Source organism: Pleuronectes platessa, chromosome 17 (assembly GCF_947347685.1).
Source record: "Pleuronectes platessa chromosome 17, fPlePla1.1, whole genome shotgun sequence".
Taxonomy (NCBI): Eukaryota; Metazoa; Chordata; class Actinopteri; order Pleuronectiformes; family Pleuronectidae; genus Pleuronectes; species Pleuronectes platessa.
Window position 1 is genome coordinate 9596373 of NC_070642.1, and position 18015 is coordinate 9614387.

Here is an 18015-nt window from a genome sequence, read left to right on the forward strand (position 1 = left end):
TGTATTAGTAAGTCTTAGTTATTGTAATTTAACTTGTTGATATCTACATATTATTCTGATGTTTGTTTTCTATACCAATATGTTTGTTTGTTGTTTTGGCCTTTGTCCACTCCGAAGCTTAGACGTTACTGTCACTTTGTGTTAAGTAACCGTGATAATAAATACATATTTGCGATGTACATGAATTGTTCTGTGGCTATTTGGGCCTCGGGGAAGATGTGGAAATCATCTGGGCCTCCTGTAGAAGGGACATGACAATGAAAGTGATTGGTAATCTGGTTCGTGGTCCTTGCAGCTTTGTCACATTCATTTTTAAAATACTCGCTAGTATCGTGTCCCCAACGCTCAGAATGATCTACATACCTTCTCTACCTGTGAACACTTTTTGCTGGAACAACTTTTTGCTGAAGAAATAGTCCCGATGCAAACTTTGCAGGGTTTGTTCTGTGGAGTTTCCACAGGTACAGGGACACTGTCACCGGAAAGCGATGCTGCTGTTGACTTTTTCTAATGTAATATTCAATGCTGTGAGCAGTGCACATGGAATTTCATTTCCCCCTCCATATCTTGTGTTGGAACGTTGACACAAATTTCAGGGACAAAATCTGTGGGCGGGGGGGGGGGGGGGGGGGGTAAATAAACTGCAGTATCAGCACATCTAGACCCAACTGGTGGAGTCTGAGGAAATGTTTTCTCGCAATTTCGTTGAACCTTCCAACTTTTTGCAAGATTTGAATCTCATACATTGTGATTTGATGGATACAGGGCGCCCATGCACACGCAGTCTGAACAACGGATCTGCACCATCAGCAGACGCGGTGATAAAGCTCTAACCAGGTTCGGTCTGTCTGCTGAATATTGGATGAGGAATAGCTTTGCAGCCTTGCAGCAGGTACAGCGGGTCAAAGTGCCAGATGTGCTATGAGAGATGCTTAGGCTGATCCGTGTTCCTGTGAATGCTGCTTGCTTCGGCACCGAGCACGAACAGCAGCTCTCGGAAGAGAATGAGTCAAATTTTCTGGCAACAGCCGGAGCGATTGTTCACCCGCATCCTCCCACACCTCTCCTCCTCCTCCTCCTCCTTTTCGATAACTCAACCTGACAGTGGTCACCAGTCAAAAGGTCAAAAAGGACAGAAACTTAATTTTGGCTACAGCTCCTTCAGACATCTAGAGCCAAAGGTTATCTAATCTGGATTTACTGCCTTCATGTTACATTTATGAGCCGAGATAGATGTGTTTGCTCGAGATTTTTTACTGATAAGCCCCCGCGAAAATATCAGAGACGCATACTTCAATTCTCCGGCGACTAGCTGCGTCCAACTCTCTCTCTCTCTGTGCGGTTCACTCGCTCCGTTTCTTTCCTCGAATACAATCTTAGACTCCAGAAATAAAATCGGAAGAGGCTCCGCTGAAGGGCACTCCTCACTCTGATCGATTAAGACATTTCTGGCACATTCTCCCCGCATCCCGCTCTTCCAGCTGGAGAGGTGAAACGGAGTAACCTCACGCTGCAGTGGCTCTAAAAAGACAAACCAGGCTGAATAATCACACAGAGCAGGACAGTTATCAACCATAATCCTGACATAAGAAAGACAAAGCTTGGAAACGTCTCTGCAACCTGCTGACAGCCTCCCCCGTCGCCATCACCTCACTTAATGGTTAACGTCGAGGATGTGCAACCGGAGAGAAAAGACTACAAATAAATTCAATTATTGCATGAAAAAGAGCGTCTGTCAGCACTGACCAGGGAACAGTTGAAAAGAGGTCGGGGCGATCGGGAGGACGGTGTTAATCAGGGCCGGGCCAGAAGCAGTGGGAGTCAGACTTGGGAGGAAATTCATCTGATGAGCATTTATGCTGCTCACAAAGTGTGAAACGTGTGGTCCTTCTCTTTGCGGTGGCGGTGGTGCGCTGCGGCCACTCTCCAAGGAACCAAGGAGGTGTGAACGTGTAGATGAACGTCACGCTTCAGGGGCCTCAGACCTGGCGGAACAGCCCCGGCTTTATTATCTACATGCCGAGGGGTGACGCAAGCCAAGCTATTGTGTGGGCTGTTAAAATAAATTCCAGCCATTTAAAAAAAAAACACACCGTACAACCAGCGCACTGTTTTACTTTGGCTGTCCTTCAGCTGCCGGAATGTAAAACGGTCAATAACACTCGATATCAACATTTCCAGAGGAATTCAGGGAGCAACTCAAACCCTGCTGCGGCACACGCCAAGGTTCTGGTCTGGGTTTAAGAAAATAAATGAAATCTATTTTACGGGGGAGCTTCCAACTGATTATTCTATTAATGCAAATTCATGTTTGAGGAATGAACGCGCTTGCAGGGGCGTTTCAGAGGAAGGGAAACCCTGGGCCCCAATGGGAGAGGGCCCTCAAGCCCGGAGTGAGAAGTTTGTTTTTGTAAATTAAAATTGACTGAATAAATCAGATGAGACTGAACTTTGTATGAAGATTAGCAAAGTAGGATTTTAGCTTGAAGCATATTGATATTTAGCATAAATTAAATAGCAACACAGCTACAACGTCATATGGCACATTTATTAACATAACCTAACAGAGCTCAACATTGTGAAACACTTGGCCCTCGGTTTGAGAAACAGCCCTGAGAGCAGTGACAGTTTCATTTTCACCCAATATTCAGAGAACAGCACAATAAAAACTATAATACTTTTGCAGCGGAGATTATGATTTCATGATTGCATCGTTTGTCGGCTTAACTATAAGGCATGATTGAATTTAAGGACTGTTGGGCCTTGTGTGTTCTACAGTGTGCCATTCTGGTTACAAACGACTCATTATAACCATATTCTCAGTAAACACAACACATTGCTGTTGTTATTTTTTACATCTTTCTGACGTTTGAATAATTTAGCTTTAAGGCCTATATGCTTTTGAACCTTTAGACTGTGGTCTTGGCTCCTGAGAGAGATCAAAAGCCAGTGCTTACTGGAATTCTGATTCTTTTTGTTTCTAAATAAAACACGACTCCAGTGAAGTTTTCTTCAGTTGTCGTTTATTATGCAGTAAAGTAAAAATGTCTTAATTTAGGGGTTAGACAACTAAGATGTTTTTTGTGTAGTATTGTCTTGTTTCTTGGGAATGATAAATACTTAATGAAGAAAATAAGGTTCTTGATTCTCCAAGTGATCTTCATCGAGCCACAGTGAGAGTATCGCACAGTAAATGTAAGTTACTGTGGAGCTAAGAGGGTTTAAATGTTCCCACTGTGCAGACCCACACACACACATCACTGTGTTAGTATTTCTTTAAAAGTTCATTAGTGACTATACTATACTATAAAAAACACTACAGATTCATAATATGCATAACTCGATGTGTATTTTCCTGTGTTTTACTTTTGGCCCTTGACGGGGCTATGCGCTCTACTTCGTGACATTCCGCTGGACACAGGAATCTTCGCAGATACTTTGACTAACGTCTGGTGTCCTCCACACTTAAACAGTTGCATCAATGTTAAAAGCAGACTTTAGCTGCCCAGCAGCTCTTAGCTTCTGGACTGGGAGTCATGGGAGCCTGACGAGACGAAAAGACCCAGTCAGCAAGCGGGTGTGAGCCAAAGATCTCCTTTTCTGCTTGTCGATACTAAAACGCAGCCCCAACTGGATCAGCAGCATTTCCACACTCCTACATTTCAGGGGCTCTAAAACTCTATGCTAAGGTTGTGTGTATCAGAGTTGATGTGGTGGTGTGGATGGAGCCCAGGAGAGGAAGGGGGCCCAGAGACTCCAGAGACTGCTGATGTATAGGGCCCAGAATTCTGTGCTGCACTCACATTAAACATCTTGAACCTGCTGCATCTTCAACATCTCCTCTCAGTGGCTCTTAATGCTGCTGCTGCGTTTCCGCCTTTAGACTCATGATTACTTGATTACAGATGATGAAGTAGACGGAGAGAGACAGAGACAGACTCGGAAAGAGTGCAGCCACTGTTTAAGGATTCCTTTCCACAGTGTATGTACTTAAAGGTTTAACAGCGTGTGTGTGTGTGTGTGTGTGTGTGTGTGTGTGTGTGTGTGTGCGCGCGCGCACGTATGCAAGCGAGACAGAGAAACAGTGTGAGCTGAGCTGGACCCCTGTGTCTCCTAGTCATTACAGCTCATTTGTCTGAGTGCTATTCCACTTGGCTGGGTTGAGTTAACAGTTTGCCCTGGTGCTCTCCTCCCTCTTCTGAGCTGAGCACAGCGACACATGTAGAGACGAGGAAACGGGAGCATGACCCAGAGGTTCGCCGCTGCACGTGCAAGTTGCACACATCATGTGTACTGAAGAAAACTTTTTCTCGCTCCTTTAAAGCACAACAAACACATGAGGAGGTAAACATCACTGAAACCAGAGCGCGTCATTTGTCTTCAGACCAAAAAAAAAAGGTTTGTGAGGAAAATCCCAGCACCTGGTGGCTGATCCCCCCCCCCCCCCCCGATCCCCTGGAAAGTCTAATGGCATCTAATCAGATGCACATCCACACTCTAATTAACCAATTAGCAGCTACTGGGTACACATACAGTACGCAGAATACAGAGGATTCACTATGTGGCTCTCATCGTTTTCACTTTAACCAAGACTCCTCTCTGGGCAACAGTCACGAGGCTGTTAACAAGACAACAGCTACATCCTCGCTTCCGCCCTGAGGAGTTCACTACGGCAGCAGAACACTGAGGATGGAAATATAGTATATAATAAGAACAAAATATGGCATCTACACGTGTGGACAATGTTTCAGGTTTGGTCATGTTAGATGTGTTTTTAAGTTGTTTATTCCTCACTCTAGTCGAGAGTTGATGGCAGAGGATGTTGCATCATGTTAAGTGCTACGAGAAAACTTCCGATTTTTGATAAGTGGCTGTACAAATAAAATTTGGTTCATTGATCATAATCGGGGAAAACATTGGTCCCGTTTCAGGTTCAGACCCAAAATCAGTCATCGTCAATGTCCTGCTGGATTCAGGGTTGCTGGGTTGGGGGTTCAATCCCGAATTCCCCCGGTCATGCCTAAGTGCCTTTGGGCAAGATACTGAACCCTAAATCGCTGACAGCCCTGCTCACTCAGGGGTATAAGTGATGCATGGTAGAGAAGTGCTGCACATAGATGCACTGCATGAATGGATGAATGGGTGGAGCTACTGTGAGGTGTTTCACGTGGTCATCAAGACTAGAAAAGGCCCAAATAAACACTGACCGTTTCTAGGGTGTGTTAGAAAATAGCAGGCCGAGCCACACTCCACTGAACACACACTCTGACGCAAATTAGAAACCCAAGTGTACAAAGCATTCTTTAAATCTGAAATGATGTTTAAGTTTGAGGATTACACAAAGCAATTTGTATGCCGAATATCTTTTTGGGGCCCTTAATTACCAATCTAATAAAATTAATGTGAACACCATTCACTGAGTTAAACGCTCCAGAATGCAAAGTAGGTGCAAAGTGAACTGTCTCATTTCCAGTCAGCGGGGCGACGCAAAAATAAACTTTATGTCTCGGTGGTTAGACTTTTACGACCGTTGCCTCGTCGTAATTCTGAGAGGAAAACAGCTGTATGCAGATGTTGTCCAGCGTCAGTACATGGGGCATTTTTATGCTGGTTCCATAGGGCAGAACCTTCCAGAGCTTGTGCTATAAAAAATTAACATTCAATAAAAACTGGGCAATTAAGGAAAAGAACGGAGTTACAACAATGCAGCACAGCAGGATTCAATTTGAGGAAAAACCTGAGCAAACAAGACAGTTAACGGGTCTGCGGAAAACGCTTCTATATTCAGCTCTAATAGAAAAGCTGCTTTTAGGGCTTACAGCTAATGCAGCAATGGCTCATTAAGCATCAGTCTTTTACGTTGGATAAAAACATGTCGATGCCGTTCCTGAACACATCGCAGGGTGTATATTCATAAGCCATTAATATTCATATTCAGAGCTTTCTTATCCTTTATGTGATACAAAAGGTTTAAGATGAAAAAAAACAACATGACACTGGTAAATAAAGAATAAGACAGATTTTCCCAACACATTTCAAACTGCTATCAACGATTCACCTGGTTTTTAAACTGTCATTGTAAAATATTTAAAGCGGCTTTGGTCATTATTAAAAATGGATAAAAGGACAACATGTCATTTGATGTAAAAGGTGTCACTATAGTAAAGAATCCGTGATTAGCGACTCTGCACTTGCAGCTCTACGGAGACTTACAGCATTATATTTCTAACTAATTGGATTGTTTTTACGTCCCATAACTTCACTGTTTTAAATTCACTCCCACTTCTCTATCAGCAGGATTGTTTTTCTCCAGCAGCAGCAGCAGGGAACAGTTCCCTGCAAAAACAAGCTCTCTACACCCACTGCACTGCTACCTAGCCAGCACCAAGTGGCAGTCAGACAAAGTTTACGACTGGATGGTAACACAGTGGAACGTTCAGCAGCTGAAAAGCAACAGATATTTCCCTCAGGAGCTGGTGAAAACTAAACAGAGATAAAAGCAGAGTCAATATTAGAAACACAGCATATTAGTCAGTTGACTTAAATTAATGCTACTGTTGCTTTGGGTCTGCTGGATGAGTAAATTGCCCACTTGCTGTAACGACTTTACAAAATAATGTGTCACTGCCTATTTCAGCGCATCACAAATATGTAAACACACTGTATTTCATGGAGAGCTTTATTGTGTTATCAACCACTGAAAGCCCTTCACAGCACCAGTCACATTCACTCATCCAAGCACAATACAGGGCTTCAATATACAGCATTTTGTATCACTCAACACTCACACACTGTAGAAATAAATACAGACTAAAGCACACATATACATATATATATGTATGTACAGTGCATGAATGGCCTCCCACAGCATATGTTGTCCTTGTTCTATTTGTTGAATGTTGAGAGATAGGGGGATCTACACACAGGGCCACTGGTATGAAAGAACTGACTTTACTTTTCCAAATGTTCTTCACAGTTCCCTTCAAAGGAACAGTTTGACAACGAAATACGTGTTTTTTTCTTTCTCGAGTAAAAATTGAATCTTTTCGAGTACGAAAAGATTCAATTGTCTCCAATATGAAGAAGAGAATAGCCAGCAGCCTTGAATCGTGGCTTAGCTTTGAAAAAGCCTGAAGACGAGGGGAGGGGGGATGCTGACCATGATTCTGTGTGTCTGACTTCCTACAACAATATACTCTAACCTATAGGTCTATACTAAGATCTATACTAACCTACGGTCCTATTGTTAGAAAGATTACACAGCAACAACCAAGCAGATTCCCACAAACCTTGGTAGAAGGACATTGTGTGAGTCAGGGAAGAATTTATTTCATTGAGGTGCGGATCCAGATCATGGGGAAGATCCAGGAATAATTTTTTCTCTGTCTCCAACATTCCTTACAGGATTTAGTTGAAAAGGCATATTTAGGGAACTGATATCTATGAGCGTGTTTAATTTGGTGAGCCTGATTGAACTAAAGGGGACTGCTGGGATTTGGTGGAGGTTTGCGCTCTTACGATTTTCATTGTAGTTTTTATTATTAACATTATTAATGTTAGCAAACAAATCTGAACATATTTCTTAGAATTCCCCAACACACTGATTTGCTGCTATCTCCAACCTGCAAGTTGCTCTTTAAAACGACTGCTATTCCAAACACTGATACTGGCTTCAATGTTCAAGTATTAATATATATTTACATACTTTACCTTCTATTAGTGTTAATTCAAATTCTGTCTCACAAAAAAAAAAATTCTTTAATATATATCACTGGCAAAAAGACAGAACGTTTGACTCACTTTATACAAGTGTCCACACACACACACACACACACACACACACACACACACACACACACACACACACACACACACACACACACACACACACACACACACACACACACACACACACACACACACACACACACACACACACACACACACACACACACACCGCACGAGCACAAACACTCCCACTATAATACATTCACATATGCACGCGACTCACAAGTTCACAGATTGACTGTGCTCAGCAAGAAGTGCTTCACGGATGGCAGTTTTCCTTTCTTTTTTCCGCCTGACAGACTTATCAACCGAGCTCAGGTGGCGCCCCATCTGCTTGCGCACATTTAACATACACACGCAGAAACACGCACGCCCACACGCTCGCTTACTGCTTACACAAGTAGACACACGCTCCAGGAATAAACTCAACCAAACGTCTGCCCTTCAAATTTCATCCCCGATCCCCGCGGCTCCCTCTCCGCCTCGCTCCCTCCGACCACGTCCCGACCTCTCCTCTTGTTCTCCCACGTCCCGTCCCTTTCTTGTCCTCTGCACGGCAGCCACATTGTTCAGCGGCCTCGAGCTCTCCTACCAGCCTTTATTGAATCTTCCTCTCTGTCCTGCATGTCCACGTGCCAGTCCCCGACGTCTAGCCTGCAGTCCCAGTGACGGTGCCCCCCCGCTGTGCTGGGCCCATCCTGTCCAATGCAGCAGATGGCTGAGCAACACATGCATGCACACAAACAATTACGACTGCCGACACACAGATGCATGCTCAGGCATGAAAAAAAAAAATAACATGCTCAGGCCTTCAGGAATACACACAACGGAACAAAATGTTGAAGTAGGTTCTTATTTATCCGTACAAAGAATCAGCACGTACACATTCAACCTCATGAAATAGACACACAAACACACTGATACAAACCCTCAGCACCCTTTTCCAGTCTTAATAACAACTTCAGCTGCAGGAGTTCAAAACTTGACGTGGAAAACGTACATATATTTCTCATTCCCTAAGCCATCGGGGTATAATGCATCATGAATGTATTCATCCCAGCAGCGTTTATGCATTTATATAATTCTGTTGTACAGAGCCACAAGCTGCTGTGAATCAATACTCACTTCAGCCTGCATAATGGGGCTGTAGGACGTATATGATATGCACATACCAAACACTATGAAATGGGCCCTGGCAGAAAGCGCTTGGAGAAAACTGCTGAGAACAAAGACAAACCACTGGATCGAGGATGAGTAATGGGACAACGCTGTGCGCATGTAAAGCCACAAATGTCTCCTCGAGAGAGGCAAACGACTCTTTATAAACCCTCGTGCGACTGCATTAAAGGCAATTAGGAATGCAAAAAATATTAACCTAACGCAATTCCCCCAGCGTTTGTTGACTCACAAACACACACATTGGATGGACAACGAGAGCCGGCTGGTAAACTGACCTCCGCATAAAGTGCCATTTGTTAGGCAATTATCTTTATTCTACCAAGCAGAAAATGACCCCTGCTGAATGGTAAGGTGTGCGAGGCTCATAACGCCGGGCAGACGCTGCAATTAGGCGGCTCTTTACGGGGGGAAAGACGAGGTCCCTGGCCAACCTGAGGGGGGGGAATCCAACAGCCAAAAGCAATTTGCAGGCGCCTTCCAATTTCCATGAATGATTCTTTGATTTTAACGATGTAAACAAACACGGGTCTTCCATGGCTTGGACATCGGCGGTAGTTGGACAGGGGCCGGTTGGCTGGGCTGCTCAGGAAGCGAGGAGAGACCCGGCCGCGCCTTCGCTGGCGTTCAGAAGTTGTAACAGGAGATGTTAACATGTTCGCTGTAAAAGAACTCAGGAGCACACAGAAACCACGGGAAGCCAATGTTCTGCTTGGCGACTTTCAGCTTTGCTGGTAGCCTCTGTCAGGCTCGGCCTCAGAAGAACAGTGGTTTGATAGTGGAAAGTAAAAAAAATGGTCATCTGGAAATACTACCCTCTAACCATTGTGTGGAAAACATCACGGAGCTCTAAGCCAAGGCTTTCCAGCTGTGGGCACAAATGAATACACTGCAACGGCAAGTCAGCGACTCCTTGACCACTGTATCACCTCCAATATTATGAATAGTGGATGGTTGTTTACGGGAGCAAATAAGTAGGGTTACATAAATTGTCTGAGTCACGATACATTGATAAATGTTAATCAAGCTACATCATAATTCTACGCAGTAAAGATTTAAATAGATTCATGATTCATTTGATGAAAGTTTAAAATGATGTATTAAAATACTAAAATGTTGTAATAACCCATATTGTACATTTCTTGCCTGGAACTAAAGTTGTTGTTGTTCATTGTGGAACGATGTGCCATGAGGATCTGCTACTTTCATTCATTTACATTATTTTCGCGTCTTAAGGTTACCAGAGGGCAAATGGACTTTAAAGACCACTCTATAAGACTTTCAAGGGACTTTTCAAGAGCTTTGGTCACGCCAAGTGTCCATCAAAGTGTTCATTTAATCAGTAAATGTCCTTCCGTGTCATGTCTGGCTGAGCATCCTTCTGTGTTCACTTGTATTTCAATTCGACATGTCTTATAATTTATTGAGATGTTTTGTAATGTGTTCATTCTCACGGCGTTTGGCAGATTGTGTTTGGAGTCTGGTGTCATGGCGTGACTAAAAATGTAACCGCGAGACGAGACACTCCCAAGATAGAAAAGCCCATTTCAAATAACTGACTTGCCTCCGTGTTGAAATGAAGAGAGCTCCAATAAGTGTTCTGAATCAAATACACCAGTAGATGGCAGATCATGAACCTATCTTCTTCTACTGTCACCCTGGCTAAAGATGATTCAGTTTATCTTTGCCTATACATGTGAGGAGTGTGTGCTTACCAGCAGAGAGTCTGGGCCGGGTCCTGGGCGTCTGCATCTCTTGCCGCGCGTGGGGCAGCATGTGGTAGCGCTTGGCCTCGTTGACCAGATCGCGACACGCCTCCGTCGACTTGATCAGCTCCTCGTTGTCCACCACGTTCAGCAGGTAGGACGGGTGGATGAAGGGAAGACGCACCACCGCCAGCAGCTCTGATAAATGCTGAGGAGACCAACAGAGAGATGGAAATTCATGTTTTAGAAAAAAGGCCAGTGGGATGTTCCAGGCAGCAATCAACGAGTGTGGAGAAAATAAAGAGAAAACAAAAGCAACCACTAATAAAACAGTGTCTGCAGACGTCTAAACTAGTTGAGACTGAGTGAATGTGCCAGCAATGATCAAACAGATTTTACATGAACAGCATTAAGCAAATAGCAGATAAAAACACACTGGATCAGAGTCAGTGAACAAAGACACTAACATCTCCCTCAAAGAACAGCTGGATTAACTCCCAATCTCATTATAGGATTTTTTTTTTTCCCTGTACCCAAATAACCCTTTTTTTTATTTATTTTTTAAGACGATAGGGAATATCTCATGTGATATTTTATAAAAGCATGGGGCTGTTGGAGTGTGAAAACCTATTTGCAGTGAGACCCTTAGATCAGTTACTGTCAGTGTCAGGCCCTCAAAGCTGCAGTTCAACACCCTGCACGTGTCAGAGTTCTATTTCTGTACTCGTGCAGGAGAAGATGCCCTGGCAAAGCAAGACAAACAAGAAAAATACCCTTCGAAACACAGATAAGCTTTTATCATGTGTTCCCCCGTTATCTGTGTATTTACTCATTTCAATACATTTCAAAAACAAAGTGAAAGAAACTCGAGAACCTTCTGATTCTTCAATGGAGATGTTGAACTTTGGATAAAGAGATAACAGATATAAAATTTGGCAAATGTCTTTCAGCAGGATCTGCTCACCATCCCACTTTTATATGTGCATTTTGCTACATCGCAAGAGCCAAAATAAAATGTCAGGGAATATCTCACCACTTGCACCTTCTGCTTCTGATTATTTCAGAGTGCTATTTGTCTGCAGCAGCTAAATCGAGACCCACTTCTGTTATTATAATGGTTCATGTAACGGTTTCTAGCCCGGAGACACTACCTGCTACAGATTTGAACATTGAACAAAAATCTGACACATGTTGACCCTATTGTAGCTTTATATTGGCACCTTTTCTTTTGAGGGAGCTTCAAGAGTGAGGAACCTGATAATAAAACAAATCTTTGACCATAGCATCATACAATATGTGTGTGTGTGTATATATATATATTATATACATTATGTGCGTCTCCACCTTACTTTGTAAAGATGATGTTTGTTGTAATTTGGTCCTATACAAACAAATTTGAATTGAATTGAGTATTTGTGTGTATGCTTGTTTGTTCCACCACTGGGTGTGCATACATTTACCATTTATATATGCTATATCATAAAGGTGTTCAGACACAGGACAGCCTGTTCCCATGGCAACTTTTCTCTACAGCTCCTCCTGCTCTCTCTGTGATTGTGTACATGTGTACGTGTGCTGGTCTCTAACCCCCACGGGAGTCTCATCTGTGTCGACAGTAAAAGCTGCAAACAAGTGAGGACGGAGCGACAGGGAGCTGGACGGAGACCGACCCCCGCTGACCTCTCTCGGCTCAGAGCAGCGTGACCGAGCCCACGAGAGGGAGAGCGACAGAACAACACACTCGCAGAAAACATTATTCAGGGGGAGAACAAATGATAAGCTGACACTCTGCCTAAGCATCTCCCTCTCCCACCTGAGGCCTTGTTTCCTCCTCTGGCCTGTGTCCCATTTGTTTGCCGCCAGTGTCCCGGGCGCATCGGACCAGAAAGGAGGAAATAAGACAGCAGAAGATAACAGGAGAGGGACAAAGAGGAGGACAAGAGGGGAAAGGGACAGACGAGAGGGGAGGACACAGGAATGGGAGAGTAGTGGCGGGACAAGGACATTGAAAAGACAAGCTAACTGAACTGAAGTGGACTGAAGAGAGGACGGGAGAGAGGATGTGACGGTTCTGCGCCAGTCAAAGAAATCTGCTGATGACATTTCCTCTCAGCGAGCGAGCTCGGAGCCAAACGCTCGCCCCTCTCTTTCCCGAGCGCACACAGCTTACCCAACAGTTTATCAAACAAACAGCTCAATACCCACATAAACAGTGACGGTCGCTCCCAGCGCCTCAGCTCAAACGCAGTGAGAAGGTGAGAGCAAAGCAAGCTGCTTAGCATACAGAGATATTCTTTAGGGAAGAATCACTAGCTCAGGATAAGCTACTGCCTCCAATTAAAGTTCCCCTATAGTGCGAGATTTGACCCAGTAATCACTGAGTCATGTCACACACAGACTGAGGCGACTTAAGCTTCAGGCTTCCTGCTTTGCTTTTCTATTACAACCAAAACTTCCTCAGGTTTTGCCTCAACCTCACCTCCTTGGATCTTATGACGTGTTATTAATATTAAAAAGACATATCCGACTTAAGGACTCAACTTTAATGTATTTTAAGGTCGATTTTGGCTCATGAGATTTGCGGGTCACCTGAAATAGGTCTACCCCTGACCGTCCTGACCCTCAGAGCTAAATTAAAACTGCATATGCTGCAGTTTCAGCCAGGAGGTGATCTCAGTGCCATGGTAGAAATAAATGTGCTCAAACAGCCACTGTTACGTGCAAAATGAAAACTTGCTCCTTCTCTCAACAGTGGACAGTCGAGCGAAGGGCCATGCACATAGATGTTTCTTTGGGGGTTTGTGTGTGTTACATGCAAACTCAGGAGGGCTGGAGACTGAATTACCTGCCACTGTCAATGTGTGCCGGTGTATTAACTTTGCATCACCAATTAAGAGTTTCCCTGCCTCATGTGCAGTGCTTCCTGGGAAAGATATCTGTGTGTGTGTGTGTGTGTGTGTGTGTGTGTGTGCGTGTGTGTGTGTGTGTGTGTGTGTTTGTGTGTGTGAGGCCCACCACAAATTAACATTTGCAGCCACATATTGATTTTCTACTTTTTTTTACTATTAAAATGGGATAAATCTTATTTCACTGCTGAGTTGCACATTGATTTCACTCTTGTGGACCTTAAATAAATCCATAAAGTTTTCACTATCCCTGTATGTCTCTTGACTGACCCTATCTGAGTGTCTGTCATTCGAGGTGCATTCGTCACTGACACATTGCAAATCAGTAAGCTCATCAAACCGCAACAACCCGACCCCAACATATTATTTCTTCCACACAGCGTGATGCAGTGAAGCTGTACACACTGTCTAGCTATTTATTTTATTTAGAAGTAAGAAGCCAGTCACCTTCTCCTACAAATAGAATCCAATACTGTGGGAAACACTGCAAGCTGCCTTCAGAACTCAAAGAGTAGGTGAACTCTGAGCACAACCAGTCAAACAGGTCAAGAGTTCAGGACATGATGGACGGAAGAAGCTGCGTTACAGCTCCACACAGATGTTCTCATTAGCAGTATTGTCTTGGCACACGGTGAAAACTACACCCACATCCATCGGTGCTGTTTCTCACACAAACACACATCTGATCATCTGAGCACTTCTATCATTGTGAGGACACTCGTTGGCATAATGCAGTCCCTAGCCTGTTACTCTAATTTAAATCAACACAACTAAATGCTTTACCCTAAACTAAACCTAAATCAAACCTTTAAGACAAGTCTTTACACATTAAAAACCCTCTGAGAAAGTGAGGACTGGCTAAGATGTTAACTTGGCTAAGATGAGGACTGGCCAAGTTAACTTTCCTTTACCTTAAGATGAAGTAAAAACAAAACAAAAGCATATGTACCATCTGCAAACCTCAGCTACACACAGACCCACATCTGTTGTGTCCTGTCTTCACTTGCCAAACATCTTTGAAAATGGCAGTAAAACTCCCTCAAAGACGCAGCATCTGGTCTGGAGGTAGTTTTTTTTAAGGTAAGGACTCCTACCACATAGAGTGAGAACACCTCAAACACACCCACACATATGCACATATTTGCACATGGTGAATACAGAGAGAGACAGATGGACACGCTGCTGCAGGGAGGTCTGTAGCGTGACTGTGTTGCGCTGTTATCACGTGTTGTTTGTGGTCATATTTGTTGTTAATCTGGTCCGGTGTCTTTGGCCAAAAAGCTGATTTGACTGTAAATCTTGTTGAGAAGATTAAGACAAATGTCAAATCACTGAGGCTGACCTCTGATTAAATAAACAAGCATGGAGTGTGTGTGTGTGTGTGTGTGTGCGTGTGTGTGCGTGTGTGCGTGTGTGCGCATGTGTGTGTGTGCGTGCGTGTGTGTGGTGGGTTAATTCCTGGCTCTTTTCCTCCCTCATCTCTCTCTCCCTCCATGCCTTTATTTCTGAAAAAAAAAATACTCTTCCTCTCTATTTCTAACTCACTCACTATCTCTCCCACTTCCTTTTCACTTTCTGTCTCTCTCTGTCTCTCTCTCTCTCCGCCTCCATTCCTGCTCCTCGCTCTTCCTCCCACACACGCATACATCGGCATGGAAATGAGGGAGAGTTGCACACTCGCTGCTAATATTCAAATCCAAAGTATCGGGCCCCACAGAAAAAAAAAAGTCTCGCTTCGTGCCAGCCATTGAAACCACTCAAGCGGAAATGATTGCAGATATGCTTTACTCAGGGTTCGTGCTTTATCTTTTGAAATAAAGTGTTTTTAAGAGAAAACCAAGAACATTTGCTTGTCGCTCTGATACTGCTACAGACAGTTATGCTTTCCTTATCCTCCTCTTCTTTCTTCTGGGAGGAATTTGAGCTACTTTGTCTTTTATTTATATTTGTATTATTTTATTTGCTGGCATGGAGGACAGGCAATTCACTCATGGACGTTAAATGGACAGTCGGTGCAACCATTAGCGGCGGCAGCCCCTCATCTAATCACATGCTTTCATGCAAATTGAATGTAGCTCAGTCAACCAGCAGCGGTTATACAGGCTTCCTACAGTGGGGGTCAGGTGCAAGGGGGAACTGGTCAGGTTCATCCCTGTTATGGTTTTTAATCACTGTAATTCCCATGTTTTCTTTTAAATTGCTTGCCACTGACAAAATATACTAAAACCATGTATTCTGGGGGAGGACTAATTTCATTTTGCTCTGCAAAGCTTTTAAATGGCTCTTTATTTGTCTCTGAAAATACTACAAATCAGTTTAATGGTTATGGCAGTGAAAAGCAGTCTGCTGTAACAGGTAAGCTAGTTAGCCGTGCTAGCAGCGAGGTTCCTAAGATGATTGTCTGTCAGTCGGACCGACTCAATAACGTTGATCAAAGCTCGAAACCTCAACAACCCATGAAACCCACTGACTCCATGGAGCAGCATCAGGATGTCCAATTTTCACTTTGTCAAATAATTTAGTTCATAACTGATCACACACAAAACTAATGACATTTATTTTAGCCTGAGCTGTACTATGTGTTTAGTGCTAACTTATACAGGTCAGCAAGCAAACATGCTTAACTAAGATTGTGAACATGGTCGACATTATACCTGATGAACATCAGCATGCAAGCAGGCCAAGGCTAGCATTTAGGTAACAATCCCAAAAGTGAAGTCAAAATATCTTGATTGGCCCCGGTGGCTGGCTGCAGAGTAACTAATAAACCCTGCTCCCTCCCTGTTAGCAGATGGGACATGGAGCGAAGTAATAAAATCAAAGCACATGACGAAAACCACTTTTAATGATAAAAATAATAATAATAATAAAACACTTAAAGAGGAGATTTGGCCTCATATTTGTTAAGTTGAAGGGTGACACACATCATCATTGGGCTCCAGTTAGCGTAGCTAATGGACTGGACTGGTCCACCTACACAGAGGCCGTCTACAAGAAGGGCCTGAGCCGGCTTTATTTCCTGAGGAGGCTCAGGTCCTTCAATGTCTGCAACAAGATGCTGCAGATGTTCTACAAGTCTGTTGTGGCGAGCACCATCTTCTTTGCTGTGGTGTCCTGGGGTGCGGGCATCAAGGCAAAGGATGCCAACAGACTGAAAAAACTCATTAGGAAGGCGGAGTCTGTGGTTGGCTCTAAGCTTGTCACCCTGGAGGAGGTGGTGGAGGACAGGATGCTGGCAAAACTGCTCGCAATCATGGACAATCCCTCTCACCCCCTCCACATAACACTGGACAAGCTAAGGAGCAGCTTCAGCCACAGACTCATTCAGCCCCGCTGCTCTAAGGAACGATACAGGAAATCGTTCCTCCCAACCGCAATAAGACTGTACAACTCATCTACCTCTGTCAGAGCCACCATCACAGAACTCATCTAAACATACCTGTCTCCTTGCAATGTGTACCCTGTGCAACACTCCGCTCCATATACTGGAACACTTACTTCACATCATATGTGATATGTGTTAATATAAACCATATTGATACTATATATCATTTTATACAATAATATTGTCTTTTGCACACTCTGTCTACATATTCTCACACTCATAGTATATTATATTATCTAAATACTTATATTTATACCTCTACTATATATCATATCATATTATATCATACTGTTTGTATATTATTTGTATATATAAGTCTATATACACATATTTATACATGTGTACATGTTATTATTATTATTATTATATTTACTATTATTATATATACTGTTGCTGCCATTATTATTATTACTATATACTGCTTTTATATTGGTATAATTACTATCATATATAAATATATATTATGTTATATTTATATACTATATATACTGTACTATTTTTATATATACTGTCTAACAATAATATTACCAGCATATCATCAGTACTATTACCATCATCTTGCCACTGCACCTTATCTACCTATTTATCTTGTGTTTCTGTTTTTATTCTTTCTACCTCAAAATTTTTATTTCATTCTATTGTATTGTATTTTATTGTATTCAAATGTACCGGCTGCCATGATGACTTAATTTCCCTTCGGGGATGAATAAAGTAATCAATCTATCTATCTATCTTCATTGAGCAGACATATCCTTGAAAGTCTCTTCAGAAAGTGCAGCTGACAATGTTTCTGAAGGGTGAAGTAATTATTGTCTCATGGTCTTAAGGAGACAGAGAAAATGTCCTTCTTTAGAAGTGATCATCACTCTGCACAATGACATTAATATCATACAACCAACTCTAAATGGTTTAGCCCTTTCATGCTTCCATCTTCTCTTCCTGTCTCACCCTTTCTTTTGACATCAAAACCCAAACTGCTAAAATTCTTTCACCCGTGTGTGGATTAATCTCCTCTTTTTGAGGCAGATGAACTCATGGGATTACAATAATATTT

The 18015-nt window shown here is 43.0% G+C and overlaps 1 protein-coding gene across 1 annotated transcript in view; it reads right to left on the minus strand.

Annotated features, from left to right (window-relative positions):
- Positions 1 to 18015, minus strand: part of LOC128460258 (kelch-like protein 29) — a 146652-nt gene that overhangs the window by 44149 nt on the left and 84488 nt on the right. The window contains exon 9 of the mRNA XM_053445355.1: positions 10680 to 10878. Coding sequence (XP_053301330.1) covers positions 10680 to 10878 — 199 coding nt within the window. The remainder of the gene's footprint in view (positions 1 to 10679; positions 10879 to 18015) is intronic.